The following is a 26,234-nucleotide window of genomic DNA, read 5'->3' as shown; positions in this document are numbered from 1 at the left end:
ATGACAAATGAAACATGAATGTATCTATCTTCTCTTCAAATTAATGGATAGTACCTCAACTAAGCCTGATTTCGTCTGCAAATATAGAACTTTGTTTTCTTGTATCACACATCTTTGTATCACTGATAACAGTAATTGAGATGTGTATCATTACTAGTATCTAATAGTGTCGTGTCTATACCTCGTAAATGGCCTAAACTATTTGTGCTGAAAACGTCATGGAGATTGTTCACGGGAACATTTGTCAATATCCTGGACGAGTACTTGACAGAAACACAGCGGAATCAATTATATTTCAATGTCTAATGCACACACACATAACATGAAATGGCATGGCAATCTATTACATATACATTTAAGGGAAGTTGAGGTTCTGATTTTCATTTGTTTTATTTTTGATCCACCACCGCTGCATTGCTTCTGATCCAGCCAGTGGTCACGTGATAGGGATGATCTTCACCCACGAGGGTGAATGGGTGATGGATGGGGCTGGGATGGGTGCATTGCTTGGCTGTCTAAATTTCTTACGAAGGAGAAGCATTTGGTATACACATAATACGTACACATGACAAAAGCACAACAAACAAAACCCCAATATTAAAATGGGGGGGGGGGGGGTAGGACAACGTAACCTAACTCCACCGGCAGATTGCCACGGGATTTGTCCCTGTATGACAGTTTTCATTGTTTATTTATTTATTTATTTTTCGTTCACCATATAATACACATTTAATTTAACGAAGAATAAGTTATCTTTCTTTATCTATTTATTTATTGTGTCCTCATAGACATTTGCATTCAAACAAGCAACGTTTGGGTTTCTGTAAACGTCAAGTCTTCGTCGATGGTAGCATTTGAAGATTCGTCTGTGCCGTTAAGGACGCCAGAACCGTTGAAGCTTTGCATGCTTGTCGCGTCGGGGGTGCACGGCGAGGAGGCAGGCGCTCCACCCCCACGGCTGGCCGACGGGAGGTTCAGTTGGAGAATTATGACAAAGTAGGACACAACGGCACCCACAACCTGTAGGAGTAGAAGATAAGTAAGGAGCATATTAGGGATGTGTGCAATTAGTGTTTCTATGTATTTATTTAGTAGTGGAGCACAATCAAAAACCGAGCGTAATATCTCGCGGTTCATTAAGCTATTTTGACAAATATTTTAGGTGAAGGCATTTTTACTGAACATAGCGTTAGAGTGCTGGGCTTGTGATCGCCAGATTTTACCTGTAGGATTCGAGTATGAGCTGTTCTATGTGCGATACTGTGAGCTAATTATGCACCAAAAATCTTTCCAGATTGAAATGTCTGACCAAAATGATAATTAAGTCACTTTCATGTGACAAGAAGAATTTGAGCATAATTACCTTTGTTACGAATGATAGACATACCTTCGACCAAAATCCCACACCCAAAATAATTCCAAAAATGGCCAAAATACCTCCATACATAATATACCTTCCATGTCACAGGGATAAGCATGAATATAATAGGATATAATATGTACATGTATGATACAATATTGTGCTGCTTCTAATGCTTAGAAGGTTATAATCTTATATTGTCAAATTTATTGTAATAATTATCATTTTTTAAACTAAGGTTATCATTTTAAATCGTCAAGTGAACAAAAACCACCAGAAAACATTGAAGCAGATTAAAGCATTTATTGGAATAATACAATACAAATACATGTACAAGATATTTCATATGAAAAGTATTTACAATATGCCAATTTTCATTTATTACACAAATAATGCACTTCAAATGAATACATATTCATTACTTAACATTGTATGATTTTATATATTCTATAGATAAAGTTTAACAGTATAAATCGTATTCCAGAATCTAATATTCTATCAATTCTAGAATTTCAGTAATTGGAATTACTTTCAAAATGATACTATCCATAGGATTCTATACTCTACATTTTGTTTACAATATCATTCCCAAATGTCCATATCGTAACACTTACAATTTGCATGGAGGTATTATGGGTGGAGGTATTTTGAGTGTGGAATTTTGGCTGGAGGTATTATGTCATGGATTCACTGTAGGCCGTTCTATGGCGATAGTGTGAGCTAATTGCGCGTCAAAAATCTTACCAGATTGAAATGTCTGACCAAAATAATAACTAAGTTACTTTAATGAGACAAGAAGGATTGAGGCATTATTACCCTTGTAACGTGTATACTCATGAAGACAGAGAAAGAGCTTATGACTTACCGTTATGATAAATGGCCTGGAAATGATGAAAAACTTGCCACCCGAGATGGCGACTGGAGGTCCCGCAGTTACAGCCGACATGAGTTCACTGAACTACGAAATTTAAATTTATACAAGATCATGTCAAATTACTGACACTAAAGGTACATTCAAATTTAAAGAGAGTATTATAATAACATACTGAATACATTTAGAATAATACTGGCGTGTTCCCACATTTCTAAATTTCTAAGTTGAGAAAATGGTCTCAAACTGTCCGGAAATAGATTCAATTTGGAAGGGGGTAGAAACAACTTCGCCAACCGTGTAGTTAATGAATGGAATAAACTTCTTGCAGAGGCAGTGCAATGTAGTACAGTTCGAAGCTTTAGAAACATTCAGATAAACACCTAAGGAAGATGCTGTAATGATTATAATTTATTTTATATTATTTGTTATCATTTGTCTGTTTGATTCTAATTTATTATCAGTTATGTCAATTTATTATTATTTACTATTTACCTGTACATTCTATACCTATGCATTTATTCATGTATTTTATTTGTTATTTACATTAGTATAGTTTTTATTTTTTCATTTATTATTATTATTATGATTCTTTTCCGCATCCGACCTAGATATGGACCAAAATGTCTGCTGTCAGCATGCTCCGCCTTTGTAATGCTTGGTAAAATGAGTTCTACAGAAACTCCATTTATAAAACATTCTAAACGAAATTAATACTTCAACCAACAAATACTAAAACACATTGCATTAATTTGTTACTGTCACTATTAAATATATAGGTAGGTTTTACAAATAGACTTCAGCTTGCTTGATTAAAATAAAAATGACATATTGGAGAGTCAAGATATTTGGAAGACCAACCATATCCTCATTGGATTTTTTTTTCTTTTCTTAACGGAAAGAGACATTGGGTATTTCCTGTATACGGACAAATCCCCACATGGAACATGACATACCCGGACAAAACCTCACTTATACTTACATGGTACTTTGCCCTGTCTGGGGCGTCATATGGCAGGCCTCTCCTCAAAACATCTGCGCTTGCGTCAATCTGTTGTCAAAATAAAAACATTAAATCAACCTTTCCATATTGGACTAAACGAATGCCATACGACAAAGAATAAGTATCAAAATAAATAGATAGAATAAACATGTAAATATATGTACAGGATGAAAAAACTAAGATAAACTTCTAATATCACGAGAAAAATGTAAACAAAAGAGCATCGATGTCAACACGCGTACAAAGCCCTACACATTTGTTCAACTTATTTTTTTTTTTTAAACATTATCCATTATTTTTCAATCAAAGCCCAAGTAGTTTATGGTATTTGTTTAGGATTGGATTTTTTTTTTAACCTAAAATACAGATTTTAAAAGGGAGTATGACATTCGAATAGAAGCAAGGGTATACAGTACCAGATGGAGAGAATGTTCATAAAATATCAAGTGAAAGTAATTATAAAAATGCTAATAAGCTTTATAGAAGGCACTTTTATCGTGGAAATTAAATACAAAACTGGATCCTTTGACAGAGAATAATACCACTTGAGAAGACATGCTGGAGAAGAAAATACATCAATAAACCTTTGATGTCACAAAACAGAATATAAAATAACAATCATCCCGCGTGAGAAAAACATGCTGAGGAAGACATAGTGATCATATTTTCTGATGTCAAAGACGACAATAATACCATAAAAAACGAAAATAAATAAGGAACGGAATTTCGTGTGACAATCGATTAAAAATTCAACGCAATCAAATGTACTGTCATAAAACGCCAGTAAAGATAAACACTCGGTTCAAAACAAGAGAATGTCGTTTTACCTTACATGAGTGTCGTATGACAATCTGCCAAAAAACAAAAGAACGTTGTAATTACAAACGTTCATTACCAACATGATGTACAAGAACAAGTTAATTGATGAAGGACTGATAACTTCATTGATAAGAATACAAGGAAAATAGAGAGCAATTGACCTACTTTTCAGAATTTTTAATACATTCGTTTTTTTCCTTACTTTGACATTAATAAATTATTTTTGAAAATAAAGTACGCTCTTTAAAAAAAAAGAGATATTCGTTATTTTGCCTACTTTGACGATAATCAATAATGTTTTAGAGATAAGTAAGTGACGTTATAGTAATGCATATTCTATTACTTTTTTTTTTCCTCTCACTCGTTGACAGCACACTGGGAGAGATTAACGCTTTAAATCCTCATTCAGGGAGAAAGGTTCGAGCAGTGTTCCAGTACTTCTGAAAACAACAGCAAAGCTATAGTGATCGTACTTTGTTAAGAGGGTTACCCAATTTAGCAAAACTAATCGACTGGACTATTTGTGCCACAGAAGATTGACCAAGCCAGCGTACAGACTGGAGGACAGTCTTCAAGGACTGATACCACGGATTGCACTATGAGGAACCGGGAACGTTTGAGCGTTGCTTCCGCCGAAATGGAAGACACCTCTTGCCCCTTCGTCCACATTCTCGAGATTATCCACTTTTCGAAGTCTAACCCCTCCCACACCTACACTGACTTGGCCAGACGCTTCAGCTTCTCCGAGGAGGATATCGTCAGGATCTTGAGTGTCTACGAACACAACAGTGCCTCCTTTAGGAAGTCTATTAACATCAGAGCTACTTCAGAGATCCTGCGCAAGAAGTTCTCCATCCCTATGTAGAAAGATCAATAAACTGGATATGACCATTGGCTTTGGCCAATGCTCACCTGAAAATAACTTGGGATAACGAGGAAAGGAGGGGTTGGGTAGTCTATATTGTAATATGATATATCATTGTGTACTCCATGAGTTTCTTTTATGAATGTAATTTGTATATGACAATAATATATAACAATAATATATGACAATAATATATTGTTTCTTACTATTTCCTTTGGAAGAACCTGTATACTTATGTCTAGAAATACATGTGATCTGTTCCAAAATGGCAAGAAAGATTTTCCCATCCAGACCCTATTTATGGATGACCTCAGAACTGGAGGTCATGCTGATAATTTGAGGGAGAAGAAACATCGACCACCATAATACTCAGTTCGGAGAGTTCGCGAGGACTCCTGAACATCATTAGTGCTGTACATTTTTATGCCATGTTTACACTATCCAGTTCCCATTACAGGATTTTTGTGCAGCTTAGAACTACGCTATCCTGTTCCTCATTATTGACCCAGGCGCCGGTCTCTGCTATTTTTAGATTATTGTTTTACATCTGGCCTCACATAAAGGTGGTTTGTGAGCACAGTTCAGTCAGCTCTTCCTACAAGGAAAGTCTTTACGATTATTCCTTCTTGCAAATGAATTTTCTAATCGTACAGGTGAATCAAAATTTCTTAAACCACTGTTACGATTGCCTGTGTGGGGACATGGTCATGGTTATCGGGCACATTCACCCACCCCAAAGAGCCTTCATAGTTGTACCTTTAACTACTTCGGTGTCACGAAGTACTGTTGGCTTCTCCTATTTATCTGATTTTCCTTGTATATGCAGCATTTATCACAATTCGATTTGAATTTTGACAAGAGTACAACGACGAGCCCCAAGACTGGTTCCGAATATAAAACTTCATAGTCAGTGAATAGATTTAATTTGGATGTGGGTAAAAACGACTTTGCCAACCGTGTAGTTAATGAATGGAATAAACTTTACCTGTTTACTATACATGTACATATAATTTATTATAACTTTTACTGATCATCACAATCATCTCTGGTGGGAGTTCCCTTGGGAGAGGTCTGAGCCTTCGGCGCTATAAACTCAAGCGTCTGTGTAATGTCGGACCACACACTCTCCACAGCTTCAGAGGTAACCATATGCATTATGACTAATTCACTAAAGTCCCTGGAAAAGGATGTCGCGGGCAGACGTGATTACCCGACTCGTTCTGCATCGGGTCGTCCATCCCGGGTGATGTATCCATACTCACGGATGGAACATAACGAATCCTGCCTCCACTCCACGACCTCCCGGGATATTTTCATCTGTTCGAACCTCCTCGAACTCATTCACGTCGCCAAGTCAAATAGTGAGCTGACCCATGCAGACTTGGCTAAACGATTCTGTTTCTCAGAGGAGGTCGTCGCGAAGATTTTGGACGCTGAAGATCATATCATTGCGTCTTTCAGGAATTCCAGAAATATCCGTCATACCTCAGAGATCTTGAAACTTGAGCTCTTTGGGGGTGGCGTTAAGGTGGACACTGGTCTACGACAGGGATATACAAATTCTTCTGAGAGGTATCCGCAAGAGCCCGTGATGTTGGGCATTGCCACAACGACCAAGATTCCAAAGAATCTGTCTCCGGACTCTTCTCTTCCCTTTAAAAAAAGGTTTGGGTGGAGGAAGAAGTGAGGATGCCATGGCGAGGTGTCCTGCATCTTTTAGATGATGCCGATTATCTACTTTCCACAAGAAAGTAAGATGCCACAACGAAGTTCCATTTTGTCACATTCTTAGTGAAGGTCGCCTAGACAAAATCCCAGTAAAAGACTGCAAGAGACCATAGGGCCTCCACTAGGCAGCTCCGTATCCATCACCACCCGTCATTTCCATCCATAATGTTGCCTAATCGTTTTTCAAAACAACTGACAGTTACACCGCTTACTACATGGTTACTAAGTTTGTTAATTTCATCGACCACCCTATTAGTTAACCAATTCTCGTAGATTTCCTCCTTAAATCTAAATTTGTCCAGTTTATACCCATTACTGCGAGTCCTGCCCTGTTGTTTTATTATGATATTGTTTGCATCGCCCTTGTTATAACCTTTGATCCACATTTCTCCGTAAGGCAAATTTCTGTACTGTTTCCAGTGAATTTTTTATGTCCATTCCGTGGGACGGAGACCAAAACTGCACCGCATAGTCAAGGATGGGTCTGGCTATAGCTAGATACAATTTAATGATTATACCTCTGCTCTTCTATTCGTTACCGTCCTAGCAATGAAACCTAATGCTCTGTTAGAATTATTTCTATTTGGTAAATATTGTAAAATTTATAATGACTGATCTTATTCCCAAATCAAAAATAAAATAGACTAACATTAAGTGGTTCTGTAATAAATATTCTAATTCTATAATGAATTATCTTTTTTCGATGACCAGCTTACTCTCAAAAGCCCTCACTGAATATTTTTAATACACGAGCAAGGCTCTTCCGTCTCCTTTTCATTTTTTCTTATAAAAATGTCTGCGGTGCACAGGCTTCGCTGTGCAACTTTTGCTAACATAAGCGACACGCAAGATGGAGGGCAGCCATACCTCCACCACGTTTAGGACAATCGATGATTTAGTCATATGTAACTTCTGACCCACCATCAATGTGCCCTCAATCAAACGTGAAAAGAATATCATAGTTTCCAAATGTGGCTCAAAAAAGCTCTGCAAGACAGAGCAGAGCCTGGTGACATATTCTTTATATTACAAACCAACAATTTAAATAAATATGGTGATTTTCTAGTTTGTATCTTACTATAATTCAAGTTTAAATAAAACTCAATTGACATTTGAACCCATTTTCTATGACAGATCGAGAAATCCAGGGGTGTACTCGATACAGGCATGCATTATATCAAATAAATTGATACCATCGAAGCTGAGATTATTTCTAACCTATATATAAATCACATATAAAAAAATGTCCTCAAAAGTGGGTATGAATAATGTTGACAGATGTATATGAAACGCCCTACACAGAGAGTGAAACTTGAAGTTTGGTGATTCGGTATTTTCTGGAGTTGACACCCACGCCAGGTGGAGTGTTGTCTGTGAATTAACTTATTTACGCGTTCACTACCCGTTTAATTATTAATCTATTTTATTTCTTTATTTCTACGGCTTCCCGCCCTAGATTTTTTCTGGGTAAAAAGGTCATAACTGGTTCTTAACAGTTGTGTTGTTTATTTTTTATATATGAATTAATTCTTTCGTTTATTTTTTATCTACTTTTTTCTGTGAGCGGTAAATCAGTACCAGGATCAATTTCTCGGCTGCCAAATATTTCACGGGGATGCATTGCATTAATTTGGTCATATTCTGACACTTTCATACTCGAAAAAATGCATTAAAATTTATATAATTCATACGCTTTTATTTCTATTGCGAAATAACAGTCGTCAGAATGCTAATCAATTTTACTTTATGAAGATTTGCAATTGCCATTTGTAAATGATATAGTTATCTTCATGATAAAGGTGGAACATGCCGACAGGAGACCTTTTGGTCCATAACTAGGTCGGGTGCGAAAAATATAATTATAAATAAAGATAAAAAACTGTCAATATAATCATTATTGTGTAGATAAATGAAATACAAATTCATTGGAACACGATTAACTGTTTCGTTCTGATTTTCATTATGAAACGATGTAGCAGTGTGGGTGACTAAATGTCAATTGAAAAATTATGTTAATTATGCATAACTCAAATTGTGGCTAAATGTCCTACAATCGAATGTCGTGTGACCAAATATCCTGTGACAGAATGTCTGGTGGTCAAATGGCCTGTGGGGGAATGTCTATCAACCACATGTTTTTCGGATCTAATGCCCCCTGGCAGAGTATTTTGTGGTCAAATGTCCTATGATCGAATACCTGGGACCCAGAACATAAGGGGTATTTATTTTTACAAGCTAATATCTGAGGTGGGTGATATTAGCAGGTTTAACCTGTCGAGTCTTATTTCTCGAGTTGCTGCTGTTTACAAGTTATCTTTACATGGAGTTGCCAGTTTTTGCAACGTCTGGTTGTCTTTATGACCAAATATCATACAATTGAATGCCTTATGTCAAAAATGTCCTAACAATAAGTATCTTTTGGCCAAATGTCCTGTGACAAATCGTCTTGTGAAATTCATTCTTCCCAGTTATTTTGCTAGATTGGTGAACTGACCTTATGATTGTTTTATGAATAATGTATTTCAATGCTCGCAGTATTAAGAATAAATTTCAGGAAATCCAAATGTATTTTGCTCATACTTTGTCCTTCTTTTGATTATTGACAACGGCTGTTCAAACAACTGGTTGTGCAATTCAACGCTTTATATTGTGACAGATCTGTAAACATGTCCAGTATTTTGACAATAACATATAATTTGTGAAATTAAAATGTAAAAGAAACATGGTAATATACCTACATTTTCAAAAACCTTTTTGGAGGATCCACATGCGTATTGGCACGTTCAATCTATCATCAAATGGAAATATATTCACGTTTGTTCCAAATAGAATTCCCTTTTATCTTTTCGACATAAATTTAAGAATATTGAATCTAGGCAAGCAGTTCCTGAAGATAGTATTACTTTTTTTTTTTTTAGAGAGAGAGAGAGATATATAACACTTAGGAGAGGACACCGAATGCTGTATTTAAAGTCGGCGCGATGTCGACAAGACACTATTCTCTCTTCAACCGCTCATGACAATGGAGTCGCCAGTTGACAACGTCAGTTGCATCGACATCATCCGCCACGCAAAGTTGAATTCCAATATTACGCACGAGGAATTGGCAAAGCATTTTGGTCTAAGTGAGACCATTGTAGCCAGAGTTATGAGTGTTGAGAAACGTGTCCTCCAAGCAAGGAAGTCGAGGAAATACCGAGTCAAGCGCCATCTTTTCCCGGAAGAGTATAGAGGATTCGACGATGCGTATTTAACAAAACGCAAAATTATCATTCCCAATGAAGACGGGGCTATTGCACTGTTGTCATTTGCTTTCGTTTTCTTTATTTGCTTGACTATATATTATATCCTAAATAAATACTAACCTTCGTAAGCAATTGTTTGTTTTCCATACATTTGCGTGTTTTATGCCCCTTTCACACTACGTGTCAAATAGTGGACAAAGTGACCCCAGCGGTGCCCGCAACACATTAAGAAATTGAATTGCTCTGGTTAGCAATTTCGCGCCACTTTCCTCCCCTATTGCTGGAGTAGTGAGGCACGAATGATGAACCTCAGTCATCGTGTCATATGTCACACTGATAAGGTGAAATATCGCCAGTTAGATACATACACCACAGAGTCTTTTACACCCTTACACGAAGGGAAGGCATAGGTTCCACTCCTTTCTTAGGACCTCCTGGATGACTGGGCACCCCTGCATCCTGTCCAATGCCCTGGGTCAGGACCAGTGTTGCGAGACACAGCACATCTACAGCAATGCCGCTTCATAAATTCGGCACCCCCCCCTCTCCGTCCCCTCATGCAGAAAAGGAGAAGATGTGGAGATATCCCTTCGGGCTGCGTAATAAATTCCTCATACATACGGGGGATGGGATTAGGAGTCCTACTACCTGTACCCCCAAAAGGGAACATTCCTAAAAAAGAAAGAAAAGGCATAAGTGGGTCTGGGAGCTTTCCAACCAGTACCTTAAGGGAAGAGAGGCAGTATGTTTGTGAGAAGAAAGATGGATGTGCTGCTTTTATTTATGTATTTTATTTATTATTTACATTATTATAGTTTTTACTTATTATTTTGTTAAGATTTTTTTCGCATCCGACCTAGATATGGACCAAAAGGTCTCCTGTCGGCATGCTCCGCCTTTGTAATCCTTTGAACCAATTGACCGAGTGATTGGAAAGTATGGAGTTCGAGGCAAAAATCCTAGTGGTGAGTTGATGATGGAGATGTGTCTTGATGATAGCAAATACAGTGTTTAAGAAGAAAGTCAAACATAAATACACATGGGAGAGGGTGGTGGATGGAATGGTGGCAGATAGAGCGTTAATGGACTATATAGTGGTGACTAGGAGTATGGTAGGAAGAGTTAAGGATGTACATGTTCTAAGGGGAGAGAGTGGGGGAATATCAGATCATTTCCTAGTGGAAGGTAAATTGAGTGGAGAAAGAGGAAAACGGCAGAAGATAGGGAGGTGCTTAGAGTGAACTGCTTAAATGAAGAAAAAAAGAAGGAGAATGAGTATAAGAAAAAGTTGAGAGAGGAGTGGGAGAGAGTAGCCCTTAACAGCTTTCCTCATATATCTGCAGTAACTCCCACAGTGCCTTCCTGTCTACCCTGTCGTAAGCCTTTTCCAGATCCATAAAAGCCCAAAAAAACATCCTTACCTTTTCCTATAGCTTTCTCACATATCTGTCTTACCACAAAAATCTGATCTACATATCCCCTACCTGTCCTAAAACCACACTGTTTCTCACCAATTACTCCCTCTGTTCCTCTCCTAATCCTCTCAATCAAGATCCTCCCATAAGCCTTCCCAACTACACTCAACAAGCTGATCCCTCTGAAACTACTACACTCACACTTGTTCCCTTTTCCCTTGTAAAGCGGAACTATACGGGTACTCCTCCAGTCTTCTGGTACTCTACCCTCTCTTAATCAAACATTAAATAACCTCACCAGCCAGTCCACCATAACTGTACCTCCTTTCTTCAGACATTCTGCATGGCATCCATCCAACCCAGGCGCCTTAGCTGCTCTCATCATCTTAATAGCTGCTTTCACTTCATCCTTCCCTATTTCTCCTCCATTTTCCTCACTCCTCACTCATTTTCTTAGCGCTTCCCACTGCAACTACCTTTCCCTCCCTATCCTCCTTCACATTTACAAACTCCCTAAAATACTCTGCCCACCTTCCTCTCACTGACTTCTCTTCCATTATAATCTCTCCATCTGCACCTTTTACCTTTTCTTCTTGCACCCTCGGAGAACTTACAGCCTGGAAAAGGCTTACTGCCTCGGAGGACTTACATGTAACATTTTTAAAATGTGTCACCTTTGAAATGGTTTTATTTTTTATTATTAGTAGGTTTGCACTTGGCATTTGTAAATGATATACAATTATCTTCATGACAAAGGTGGAGCATTCCGACAGGAGACCTTTTGGTTCATAACTACGTCGGATGCGAAAAAATATAATTATAAATAAAAATAAAAACTATATTAATATAAATAAAATAAACATTATTCTGTAGATAGATGAAATATAAGTTCATTAGAAGGGAATTAACTGATTCGTTCTGACTAAATGTCAATTGATGAAAAATTATGTTAATTATGGATAATTCAAATTATGGCTAAATGTCCTACAATCGAATGTCGTATGACCAAATATTCTGTGACAGAATGTCTGGTGGTCAAATGACCTGTGGGGGAATGTCTGTTAAGTGTTAACCACATGTTTTCGGATCTAATGCCCCCTGGCAGAGTATTTTGTGGTCAAATGTCCTATGATCGAATACCTGGGACCCAGAACATAAGGGGTATTTATTTTTACAAACTAATATCCGAGGTAGGTGACATTAGCAGGCTTAACCTAACCTTGATTAACTGATCGTCACTGTTGAGTCTTATTTCTCGAGTTGCTGCTGTTTACATGGAGTTGCCAGTTTTTGCAACGTCTGATTATCTCTATGACCAAATATCATGCAATTGAATGCCTTATGACAAAAATGTCCTAACAATAAGTATCTTTTGGCCAATGTCCTGTGACAAATCGTCTTGTGTTTAAGCGCAAGCCCGTGAAATTCATTCTTTCCAGTCATTTTTACTAGATTGGTGAACTGACCTTATGATTGTCTTATAAATAATGCATTTCAATGCTCGCAGTATTAAGAATAAATTTCAGGAAATCCAAATGTATTTTGTTCATACTTTGTCGTTCTTTTGAATATTGACAACGGCTGTTCAAGCAACTGGTTGTGCAATTCAACGCTTTATATTGTGACAGATTTGTAAACATGTCTTATAGTTTATCCATAACATATAATTTGTGAAATTAAAATGTAAAAGAACAGGTGGTAATGTACCTACATTTTCAAAAACCTTTTGGAGGACCCACATGCGTGTTGGCACGTTTAGTCTGTCATCAAATGGAAATATATTCACGTTTGATCCAAATCAAAATAAATAAAATTGCCCTTTATATATTCGACATAAATTTAAGTATACTGAACTAAGGAATCTAGGTAAGCCGTTCCTGAAGATAGTATTTATTATTATTATTATTTTTTTTTTTTAGAGAGAGATATATAACACTTAGGAGAGGACACCCAAGGTTGTATTTAAAGTCGGCGCGATGTCGACAAGACACTATTCCCTCTTCAACCGCTCATGACAATGGAGTCGCCAGTTGACAACGTCAGTTGCATCGACATCATCCGCCACGCAAAGTTGAATTCCAATATTACGCACGAGGAATTGGGAAGACATTTTGATCTAAGTGAGACCATTGTAGCTAGAGTTATGAGTGTTGAGAAACGTGTCCTCCAAGCAAGGAAGTCGAGGAAATACCGGGTCAAGCGCCATCTTTTCCCGGAAGAGTATAGAGGATTCGACGATACGTATTTAACCAAACCCAAAATTACCGTGACCAATGAAGACGGGGATAATGCACTGTTGTCATTTGCTTTCGTTTTCTTTATTTGCTTGACTGTATATTATTTCCTGAATAAATTCTAACCTTCGTAAGCAATTGTTTGTTTTCCATACATTTGCATGCGTTTTCGTGTTTTAAGCCCCCTTTTCACAGTACGTGTCAAATAGTGGGCTAAGTGACCCCAGCGGTCCCCGCAACACAATTGAAGTGCTCTGGGGCCGTATACACAAAACTTTTTTGTTAGCCTTAACAATCTCTGCTAGCTAACAGAAAACACTAAAAGTTATACACCAATGCTTAACTAACAACTGTTAGCTAGCAAACAGTTGTTTGTCAAGTACCGCTAAACAGCGCTGAAGTTAGCAGCTTATGGACGTATTATCAAAAATTGCACACATAAAACAGTGTTATTAATGCAGTTGTTCGGAATTTAGTATCATGATAGCACATGGATATCGTATGTATGGGTTTTTAGAAGTACTTATTAACCAACGACAGATATTTTTGGACGAAGGCGTATTGTACAGGCGGCCGTGCCACAGACAAATCTTCCGACAGAAGACTCAACAATTATTTCAGAGGACATAGACATGGCAGAAGAAACACAGAAAAGGAAAAGGAAGCCAAATTGGTCACAAGAGGAAACACTCCTCTTGATCAATGTGATTATGGAGAAAAAATAATTATAAATGGGCGATTCAAGCCAAGTTTAAACCACAAGGATAAGAGGGAGGCATGACAAAGCATGCTATGGTATTGTTTTCTGTTTACATATAAATGTTCATCGACACTTGGAGCCCCCAATTCTAATGTTTGTGCCATCTATGGTACCCACAACACCGGGAAACCTACAGTCTTCCATGAACTCCGCTTGTTTTACTTGCACTTCTTGGCGAGTCAATAGGAATTTTACAAACTGAGTAACAATATCTGGTTCTGATAGTGCATCAATTGTTTGAGTAATGACACGGCTGATTCATGCTTGCGAGGTCCCAAATTCGTCACTGCTGCATTTTACCTGTGGCTAAATATCATAGGGTAATTGCCACCTTCGTCTCAGGACTCAGTGGTCGATTCCGTTCTGTTCGGGATTGAAGTTTGTCCCTCACTAAATCAGCCATTTTTATTATACCAGCACGGTTCATTCTGAAGCGTTTGATGAGTTCGTCGTCATTGTACTCGTTAAATATGTCCCGTCGCTGTCGATAAACTCGCAGTCATCTTTTTAGTTGTTGTTGCTCCGCCATCTTCTCTACTAACAGGAACTTGTTAAGAGCTTAATAGTCCTCCTCAGCACTTTTATCTTAACAGTACTTTTAAGACCCTAACAAGTTTTCTGTATCCACTGTTAGTGCTTAACAGCTAAATGTTAGCCTTAACAGGAATTTGTTACCCTTAACATCTATTTGTTAGTGCTAACAAGTTTTGTGTATACGGCCCCTGGTTAGTAATTTCGCGCCATTTTCCCATTTTCCTCCCACTAATAATGGAGTAGTGAGGCGCCTACGTGAGCTCTGTCATCATGTCATATGTCACACTGATAAGGTGAAACATCACCAGTTAAAAACCAGAAATGCCAACGATGAACTCTGTAACTTTTGTTGTCATTCACCCACAGCAAATGAGTCATGCCATGCAGACTAAAAAAAACGCGTAATGTCTCGTGGGGTTTCTATGAGGTTTATTTGAGCTACATGCTTATACCGAATTCACGCTGTGAATTATTGTATTACCAGGCAATGTTATGGTAATACAAATTTAATATTTATTAGCAATATATTATAGTAAGATTAGAAAGCTGAATATAATGCGATTGTTGACCATAATTGTGACCGATACAGCTTACATAGAGAATGAATGAGAATAATGATGGATGGAATATGGACTCGACCGGCCCCATTATTTTTATATTTGTTTGTTTGCTTTTTTCTTTTTACACCCTCGTTAATAATGAAAGATTTAGGTCGTTACCTTAGCTTAAAATGAAAAGAAGGAAATTGTCCTGGAATCATCGAAATATAAGTACAAAGAGTAATAAAAATATTCCCAATAATGTTACCATGTTATAGACGATATTTTTATACATAACATGAAGGCCGATATAATCTTCTTAGTGCTTACGGTTCCCTAAGCCCCAGCCAATATCTGTTCACTAACAACCCCCTCCCCCCATGCACCATTCAGAGCATAAGTCGTTAATGATTTGTGTTTTTAAAAGTTCCTTCGTGGAAGGAAATGGGGAAGACGTTAGATGACTGACGTCATGTCGACGTTATTGTCTTCCCGCGTCGTGTGAGCGAAAGCTGAATGGGGAAGCGAAGCGTTCACTGTTTGGATATATATACCTTGTGAATTAATTTTCTGCCTCGTGAATGGGTCCACGGAAGTAATCAAGCGATTTAATTGTTGTGCAGTTTTGTTCTTATGTAAAGTGGGAAGGTGGATCGATCGTTCGGTTGGGTTTATACAAGTAAATAGAGAAACATCGATTTCCATACTGCAAGCTAAGCACTTTTTTAACATTCAGATTAAGAATTGCGCAATAAAGATGTTATTAAGACGATATTTTTATACTTCAAACATGAAGGCCGATATAATCTTCTTAGTGCTTACGGTTCCCTAAGCCCCAGCCAATATCTGTTCACTAACAACCCCCTCCCCCATGCACCATTCAGAGCATAACTCGTTAATGATTTGTTTTTTTAAAAGTTCCTTCGTGGAAGGAAATGGGGAAGACGTTAGATGACTGACGTCATGTCGACGTTATTGTCTTCCCGCGTCGTGTGAGCGAAAGCTGAATGGGGAAGCGAAGCGTTCACTGTTTGGATATATATACCTTGTGAATTAATTTTCTGCCTCGTGAATGGGTCCACGGAAGTAATCAAGCGATTTAATTGTTGTGCAGTTTTGTTCTTATGTAAAGTGCGAAGGTGGATCGATCGTTCGGTTGGGTTTATTCAAGTAAATAGAGAAATATCGATTTCCATACTGCAGGCTAAGCACTTTTTTAACATTCAGATTAAGAATTGCGCAATAAAGATGTGTTTCCTATATGAAAAGTACCACTAATGCATACCATTATGAAACAGACTGTTAATATTCTTTAACGAAGGACTTAAGTGCATTCCATTTAAGAACAAGAACTTCAGTTGTTTTCAATTATAGATCAGGCACTTGATTTTAATTCAATACAAGATTATGCACTGAACACAATGCAGTAAAGATCACATATGCTTTGTTAACGCTTTATAAGGTGGCTTGGATAAGAAAAATATTTCAATATGGTAATCTAACTTAACCTAACCTACCTAACACAACCTATCCTAACTTAACTAAACCCTATCTCATCTAACCTTATCTAACCTAACATGCATTTGTTTTTGCCAATTGTCTTGCTCCTACACCAGTTTGTAATCTGTAAATTAAAGAACGTAAGACAGAATGAGTGGAAGGGTGGTGAGGTAAACGCCAAAATCCGTTGGAGTTTCATTACTAATGTTTCGTTACTACATGGTCACTGTAGAGTATTGCAAAAATCGTTGCTTGAAACGCTGTTGCTGCCTAAAATGAAATAATTTACAAATAAGTGGCGATTAAGCCAGAAACCCTTTTAAGTATCATTGTAAAAATAAGTACTTGAGATATCAACGATTGGAGAATAAGCACCTGTCTTTTGACCATAAAAGGAAAGAAATTACAGGATTTTTATTTTGAATTGATCTGTGTGAATGTTTATGACGATATTCCATTTTGAAAGGGAGCGTATGTTACAATTGAACAACATGTTTGAAATTGCCAGTCGCGAAATAGTAACTATTTTGCTTTAAGCACCCGCAGTCGTGAATGTACGTTGTAATCACGGGGCATAAAGAGCAACGCGCGAAATGCTCTGCCACAGAGATCTATCATTCCTTACTCGAACGCAAAGAAATATGGCCGCCGGGAATTTCAATAAACATTACAGATATTTAGATTTAGAAAAATAATACAATGTCTCTTGTCATATCATGAGTGGAAATCTATTTAGTTTTATAGAGCAATTACTTTCTGCAACCCGAATATAAAAATATCCACTGATTACATAATAATACAAATAGAACGTACGAGAAGGTCTATGCAATACTGGGAGTTTACTAATACTGTGTATGGTAATGATGATATGAAATACAATAACAAATTATGTTAAATATGTTAATCATTAATTAATTGACGCACATTTCTCTGGTCCAACGGTCTTTGGATTTGAAACATACACAGAGGCAGACAAGCATGCATGCATGCACGAGTGGGTGGAGGGAAGGAGTAGGCGGAGTCACCAGCAGCCTCTGGCCTGTGGAAGAATACCAGAAGACCAAATGTTTGTTAGTCTTTGAGCGGCCAAACGATGGCAGAATCACTTTCAAGTCGTTTTTCTTTTCTGTTTACAGATTTTTTTGTTCTCTTTTTGGAAAATCGTAAGACCCTGAAATATTAAAAAAAAATCGAAGTATTGAAAATCACGCATACCAGAAACGTTGTCTAATATTCAACAAACAAAACCGCTTCTTTCATGGTATCAAAGATTTATGAATTTATTTTCTTGAGAGAGAAAAAAAAAACGAAAAGTCGACAAATGGACGTGGTATTTCGAGTCGATAAGCAAGGTAGAGAAACAGAGTTTATCGTACGACCCGTGACGTCATGTCGCTTTCTTTCTCGGCAAGACCGTCAGCTGCCCGTCCCAGTATTGACCTAGTGATATTTACATTATTTTAGTATAAAGGAAAAGAAGCAACGCTCGTGGGGTACTGTCTCTTCCTCTCCAATTATCATACCTAGCTGTGACATGTGTCCCATCCATCCTTCCCACTCAAGGGGCACTTCACATCAAGAAAAACATGTTCGATTGAATGAAACGCGTTCGAAGCCAGAACTAATTCGAATCGTCCCGGGTTTACTTCAAAGGATAAGTCGTACTTCTCTTCAATAAAACAACAACGATTTATTATTGTAACTAATTAAGCTCACCAGAAGACGTATTATCTATCGTTGCGTCGTATGTCGTCTGCACCAGGACAATAAATCCTATACATGTTTGGTTCCAATAATGTCGCGATGAGGTCCTTAGGCCTCCTCCTTTTCCAGCCGGACCATCCATCACTTGGGTTATTGACATATGCATACGTCTCACAACACTTCAAACGTGTCTCTTGAAAATATCAAACGTTTCCCAATACTCTGTTATTTTCTTTTACCTTCGTTTTGTGTCGTTTATTCTGAATTATTGTGAAATCGACCAGGAAGTAGAGAATCTCCATCTTCAACTACATATATATTTATATATATATACATATATGTATATATATACATATATATACATATATATACGTATATATATACACATATATATAAGACACTGCGATCCGAACGCTTTCGTTTATTCAGACATTTTCAAGTAATGTTTGTATGTCTATAAACGATGCTACAAGACCTCTCGCCTATGACAACGAGTGACATTGTGTCTGTCGTATTTTCCATGTAACAGACAAGGTCTCTCGGACGCCTTCCAGTCCATGTGACCTTGACCTTGTACTTGACCTTGACTCAATTCGAACGCGGTGGAACAAGCCTCCGTGTTCTCCATGGCCCAAATAGCCTTCTATCGACCACTTTTGCCGTTGTACTGACGTCACGACGAATTATAGATTAATTTTATTCTATTTGTATATTATGTATGTATTCATTTAATATATATACATATATATATATATATATATATATATATATATATATATATACACACGTTTATTTGTTATTTATAGACATTTCTTGTATATGTTTATTCGTTTAATTTCTTTATCACACATATCTATCTATTGTATTGATTTATCTTATACATCTATACATTTACTATATCGTATTTATTAATCACATGTACTCACTCATTGTATTTATCTATTTGTCGTGTTTGATGATCTATTTCTTCATTGATCTAGATTTAAATCAGTCAGTGATTTATTTGTGATGTCGACTTGGCAATATATTGGAGTAATGGGGAGAAGGTCATGGTTCGATAATATATCATTGCATCATCTAGGTCTCTAGGAAATTTAAGACTTAGACAGCTAGGAAGTATACAACCTCACACCCCACCCCCGTAATTGATCCGTTTTATTTTTCCTTATTGTCTACATTATCCTATTATATTTAAAATAAATTACTTAATGTGGTCTTACTTTGATTCATTTTATTACCATTAATTGTTACGTTATTTTATTTCATTTTTTGTTTGTTTATTTATTTATTATTTTTTTACTTAATTTGATTTTTGATTCGTTTTATTTCTATTCTTGTTTTCTGCGCTCCATTGTCCCTCTGGCAAGGTAACTGCGCACCATCGCCCTTTGTAAACACCAAAGGGCCGTTGGCGGTGCGCACCGCATTGTGTACAACAGACCTCCGAGCCAGGAGTAAACATTCAACCAGGAGACGTTCAGTCACATTTTTTTTCTCTCTATTTATCCCTCCCTCCCTCCCTCCCTCCCTCCATCGCATTTGTCTATTTTTCAATATTTCCTTTTCCCTCCACTATACTCATATTTATTTATTTATTTATTTATTTATTTATTTATATTTATTTATCTATTTATTTATTTATTTATTTATTTATTTATCTATTTGTTTATTTACTTATTCATTTATTACGTTCCCCTCCTTCTATCTGTTTGTTCACTATTTCCTTATTCCTTCCCCTCGTTTATTTATATATCTAGAAGCTCTGCCAAGGGATTCGAACCCTGACCTGTGCGTGCATAATCACGCACAGGTCAGGGTTCGAATCACTTGGCAGAGCTTCTAAAAATGTTAAATCTGTCTTAAACATACACATTTATTTATATATTTATTGACTTATTACTATTTCCCTTCACTTCTTGCAGCTCTTTATCCCGTGTTTTTCTAATCAAGGTGAGTTGAGAACCGGCGACAGATCCCCTCTCCTCCTCCTCCTCCTCCTCCTCCTCCTCCTCGAAAGAGACCCGCACGAACACATAAACAACAAACTAACGTTTCTTCCCAGAAACATCTACTGGGAGGCCAGCGGACCGTTGTCACCTACTGTGGGGTTGTGGTTTTCCAGTAAGTGGGGCAAAGAAGAAGAAAAAGAAGAATGCGTAGTACTAGTAGCTGTGGAAGACAGATCCTGACTGCTTTTACCACACAGTTTCACAAGGATGGAGGTCACTTAAAAAGTAGTAGTAGTAGTAGTAGCATTAGTAGTAGTGGTAGTAGTAGTAGTAGTAGTAGTAGTAGTAGTGTAGTAGTGGTAGTAGTAGTAGCAGCAACAGCAGTGGTAGTAGTAGCAGCAGCAGTAATAGTAGCAGTGGCAGTAGCAGTAGCAGTAGTAGTAGTAGTAGTAGTAGTAGTAGCAATAATAGTAGTAACAGCAGTAGTAGTAGTAGTAGTAGTGGTTGTAGTAATAGTAACAGTAACTGCGGCTGAAGTAGTATAGTAGTAGTAGTAACAGCAACAGTAGTGGTAATAGTAGTAGTAGTAGTAACAGCAGTATTAGTAGTAGTAGTAGTAGTAGTAGCAGCAGCAGCAACAAAAGTAGTAGTAATAGTAGCAGCAGTGGCAGTAGTAGTGGTAGTAGTAGTAGTAGTAGTAGTAGTAGTAGTAGTAGTAGTAGATATAGTAGTAGTAGATATAGTAGTAGTAGTAGCAGCAGTAGCAACAGTTGCAGCAATAACAGTAGTAGTAGTAGTAGTAGTAGTAGTAGTAGTAGTAGTAGCAGTAACAGTAGTAGAAGCAGCAGCAGCAGTAGTAGTAGTAGCAGTAACAGTAGTAGCAGTAACAGTAGTATCAGTACCGCGATCTGCGTTGTGACTGACCTCCTCTGGGATGCCGCTGGCGGAGAGCGAGACGAGGAAGAACATGAGGACGGTCTGGAGGATGAGGACTGAGTGCCAGATGGCCTCGTCAGCGGTGTACTCCTCCCCCTGGGCCATCCGGTACGCCAACAGGTACATCTGCACGCACAGCGTCACCAGCTGGCGGGGAGAAGACCAGCTGAGTGATGGGGGAATTCGAGTCCTGCATTGGGCTTCTTCCTAGAGAAAGTATATATTGCGTGTATGCGTATGTGTATGTGTATATGTATGTGTATGTGTATGATTATGTGTATGTGTGTGTATATGTGTATGTGTATGATTATGTGTATGTGTATGAGTATGTGTATGTGTATGTGTATATGTATATGTATATGTGTATGTGTATGTGTATGCGTATATGTGTATGTGTATGAGTATATGTATATGTATATATGTATGAATATGTGTATGTGTACGTGTATATGTATATGTATGTATATATATACATATATATTTACATGTATATGTATATGTGTTGGTGCGACGGAAAGTGGGGACCCGCACCACGTGGACGCCTCACCGTGGATCCGTAGTAGCACTGGAGCGAGGGCGAGAATATGAGTTCCACCTTCCTGATCATGATGACAAGGTGGTGATGGTCACGCGCCAGACTGCACAGCTGGAGGCTACTGTCGACGTCACCCTCCGGTTCCGGTTTCCAGAAATCTGGGTGAAGGGGGGCATAGGGGAGGGGGAGGGGGCACAGGGGGGGAGGGAGAAAGAGAGAGAGAGAGATATTAAGAGAGACGAGAGAAATAGGTTATGGGGAATTTTTGTTTTATTTGTTTATTTATTTATCTGTTTATTCTATTCGTTTGTTTATTTATTTGAGCGTTTTAGTCAAGAAGTAGGTATAATTCACTCACTCGTTCATTCATTTACTCACTCATTCATTTACTCATTCGTTTGTGCATTCATTCGTTCATTCATTTCTTTATCCATTCATTCATTCATTTACTCAGTCATTCCTTTTTTCATCCTTTCATTCACTCACTTATTTATGTACTCATTCATTCACTCTCTCAATCATTCACTCACTCATTCATTTGTTTATCCATTCACCCTTTCACTCATTCAATCGTTCATTAATTCATTCACTCATACTCTCGTTCATTTACTCATTCATTCATTTTTTTATTCGTTCACTCATTACAAAGGAAGAGCATGGTGACAGAAGACCTTTTGGTCCATAACTCATTCACTCACTCTCGCCCTTACTCATCCATTTGTTTACTCACTCACTCACCGTTAAGGACGGAGCGGAGCCGCCGCCGCCACTCGCGGAGTCCGTTCCTGATGATCTTGCAGCACGAGACGAAGGCGAACATGGTGGCCTTGTACATGATGTACACCTGCAGGATCATCGCGCAGACCAACGCCCGTACAGCAGCCTGCACGAAGAGAGAGAGAGAGAGAAAGAGAGAATAGAGGTACAAAGGGCGTGGGGATAGTCTCTCTCTCTCTCTCTCTCTCTCTCTCTCTATCTCTATCTACTTATCTCTTTCTGTCTGTCTGTCTCTCTCTCTCTCTCTCTATCTCTATCTACTTATCTCTTACTGTCTGTCTGTCTCTCTCTCTCTCTCTCTCTCTCTCTCTCTCTCTCTCTCTCTCTCTCTCTCTCTCTCTCTCTCTCTCTCTCTCTCTCTCTCTCTCTCTCTCTCTCTCTCTCTCTCTCTCTCTCCCTCTCTTTCCTTTATGGTTGTTTGTTTGTTCGTTTGTCTGTTTGCTTATTTATCACCATCGTGTCAACTCCCCTTCCCTAATTTAATGGCCGTATTTTTCAACCATCCGCCAGCTCTGGCGAATGCTGTTTACCATTACAAGGTAAGAGGTTTACCTGATGTTCTAGTTAAGTGTATTTGGCTTATCGACTTATCTACAAAACCTAACAATATTTTTCGTAACTAATTAACAAAGTTAATGGAATTCTTCTTTCTAATGGTAGAAAGTGATGGCCAGGGCTGGCGAAAAGGTTTAAAAATACCTCGGCTCTAAGAGACACACTATGTGCGGACGATCCCTTCCCTGCTACAACGCTTCGCTCGTTTGGAGAAGGTGAGGAAGAGCCTGCTACGCCAGGAGGCGCTGAGTAGCTGCTGTGGCCGAAGCCGTCACCTTTGCCCTATATGCTTTGGGGAACTATTTGGACACGTAACAGTTACTGGTGAGAATCTGAGGAGTGCGGGATTCGAACCCACAATTATGCAAATGCGAGACCAGCACGCTTCCGATGACGCCACCAGCGTACAAACAGTCACTGGTGGGAATCGGAGAGGTGTGCGGGATTCGAATCCGCAATGACGCGAGACCAGCACGCCTCCTATTACGCCACCAGCACACTCGCTCGTGAGAGGTTAGTCGATAAAACTGAACGTTATGAAGGTAAAGACTCGTGGTAATGGGTTTGAATTGGACTAATTTAGGTTTGAGGAGGTATCAGGTAAGAACTGGTTTACTAATAGGGTGGTCAACGAATGGAATAGACTTAGTAACCATGTAGTGAGTGCTGAAACTATTGATTGTTTCCAGAGAAGACTAGATAGCTCTATGGATAGGGATGATAGGTGGCAAGGGACATGGAACTGCCTAGTGCACGTCTTATGGTCTCTTACGGTCTCCTTTATTCTCGTGTTCTTTGTTCTTCACGTGACAAGGTCGCAATTACCGTGGCCAGCCAGTTGGAGTCTGGGTGAAGCATCCAGACTTCGTTGACCTGGAGGAAGACGTCCGCGAAAGCGGAGACGATGTCGTTGACGATGTCAGGCTTGCCGAGAAGGGTCATGATGAACATGGTGCCCGAGAAGGCCCACAGAAGGGACACGTAGACCATCACCGCCTTCCGGAGGCCCTGGGTCGTCCTCAGACCGGTGGTCTTGCTCATCTGGTTCCAGCCGTTCAGGAGCTCCAAGAACCCGTCCTTGACCATGACGACGTTGAGGATCTCGACGAAGGCGTTGGCGACGCAGGAGGAGATGATGGCCACGCCCAGGAGCTGGGTCTCTCTGTTGGTGTGGATGTACTTCTCGTAGCCGGCGGGAGGGTTGGCCACACGGAAGATCCCGATGGCGTTGCAGACGGCCAGGACGGTCAGCCAAAGGGCCATGAACCCGGAATAGAAGAACTTGATGCTACAGGTCTCCAGGTAGTAAGCCCCCTTCTGCCGGTTGTACTTGAAGGGGAACATGGCGCACAGTTCGAGGGTGAGCCGGAGGGGGGTCAGTGGCTTGTGAAGGATGTTCCCCGGAGGGTCCGCCTTGAGCTGGTTGGGGACCCAGCCGAAGGGGAAGCGTTTGGAGGAGTGTCCGATGGAGGCGGCGGGGTTCAAGTAGGACATGGGCAAGTGGGAGACGCTTGCCGTCTTCAGCGTCTTCTCCCTGTGCCAGGCCAACCCAGGGGCGTCTCTCCTCGTCTTGGGCACGTCCTCCTCGCCGGCGTCAGCCAGGCTCTCGAGGCTCGGGCCGCGGAAGACCCTCCTGAAAGTCCGCATGACCATGAGGGTTGTTGTAGTCGAAGTCGCGATGCACGCGAAGTAGCCCGTTCGAGGAACGATCCTACGTTCTTCCTCCTCCTCCTCCTCCTCCTCCTCGGGGGTTCTGTCCCTCTTCGGGAACTGTGTCCTGGAGAGGAGGAACACGAGAACTCTCCTGGAGGGGAAACAGAGGATTTCTAGTTTGCAGAACCTTTGATCCATCGATCAAGAACGACTTCGAACGAAAGACTTCTCCGAATTCGAATGGTCCACAGCATGACAACCACGTCCTAAAGAACAATTGGAATATATCTGACAATTCAAACAAAACTTCTAGAATATGTCTAGATCCAGAGGACTTTCTAACTGTGAGTCTCTTTCAACTTAGTGCCGTCGTTTATGCTATCGATCTGAAGTTCATTGATTTGATTTTTTTTTCTTCTAAGATGAACCTCACTCTGGGCTTTGTAGCGATGGACTGATGGGGAGAAATCCTCCCTAGGGAAGGATGGAGGGAGGGAAGGAGGGGAGTGAGGGAGAGATGAGGAGTCCTACGCATGCGTGATTCCCTCTTCTAACTCCCACTCCCACACTCACTCCCACTCCCACTCCCACTCAGCTGAATTAAATCGTTAAAGAAATCCATTCTCTGTCGTGTGGACACAAGGAAGAATTTCTTCATGACAAAGGTGATATTTGCATATTTTGTTAAAACGAACACTAGGATTTTTATCAAGTAACTGCAGTCAATTTTAGATTTAAGAAGGAAATAGGCAAGAATTGGTTTACTAATAGGGTGGTCAACGAATGGAATAAACTTAGTAACCATGTAGTAGTAATTGAGCGCTGAAACTATCGGTTGTTTTAAGAAACGGTTAGACAATTTTATGGATGGGGATGACAGGGGGTAATGGACATGGAACTGTCTGGTGTAGGTCTTATGGCCTCTTGCAGTCTCCTTCATTTTTATGTTCTTAAGTCTTCATTGGAAATGGGTCCCGGTCCATTTAGATTACATTCAGACCAGGGGTCTGCCCCTCAGGTATTTAAGTATTGTTACTCAAGTAAGCTGTTACGTGGTAGACATAATACAATATACAGTGTATATCACGATGCTGAGATGGATTGTTGGTGAAATTGACCATTCTATTTCAATAATATTTTCATTGTTTGACTTATTCGGTCTCTCTCTCTCTCTCTCTCTCTCTCTCTCTCTCTCTCTCTCTCTCTCTCTCTCTCTCTCTCTCTCTCTCTCTCTCTCTCTCTCTCTCTCTCT

General features: G+C 39.2%; 1 protein-coding gene across 1 annotated transcript; it reads right to left on the bottom strand.

Moving 5' to 3' along the window:
- Positions 1-24,952, bottom strand: LOC143038705 (uncharacterized). The gene is made up of 7 exons (XM_076208261.1): positions 24,155-24,952; positions 22,736-22,880; positions 22,010-22,155; positions 21,451-21,609; positions 3,214-3,282; positions 2,226-2,318; positions 1-1,020 (listed from the first exon to the last, which is right to left on the bottom strand). The coding sequence occupies exons 1-7, from the start codon at positions 24,821-24,823 to the stop codon at positions 799-801; spliced, it is 1,503 nt and encodes a 500-aa protein (XP_076064376.1). The 5' UTR covers positions 24,824-24,952; the 3' UTR covers positions 1-798.
- Positions 24,953-26,234: the final 1,282 nt, after the last annotated feature.

Source organism: Oratosquilla oratoria, chromosome 24, assembly GCF_046742065.1.
Source record: "Oratosquilla oratoria isolate Oo_2021 chromosome 24, ASM4674206v1, whole genome shotgun sequence".
In the NCBI taxonomy this organism is placed as follows: Eukaryota; Metazoa; Arthropoda; class Malacostraca; order Stomatopoda; family Squillidae; genus Oratosquilla; species Oratosquilla oratoria.
Note: the sequence above shows the minus strand (reverse complement) of the source record. Positions and strands in the feature narration are given on the sequence as shown.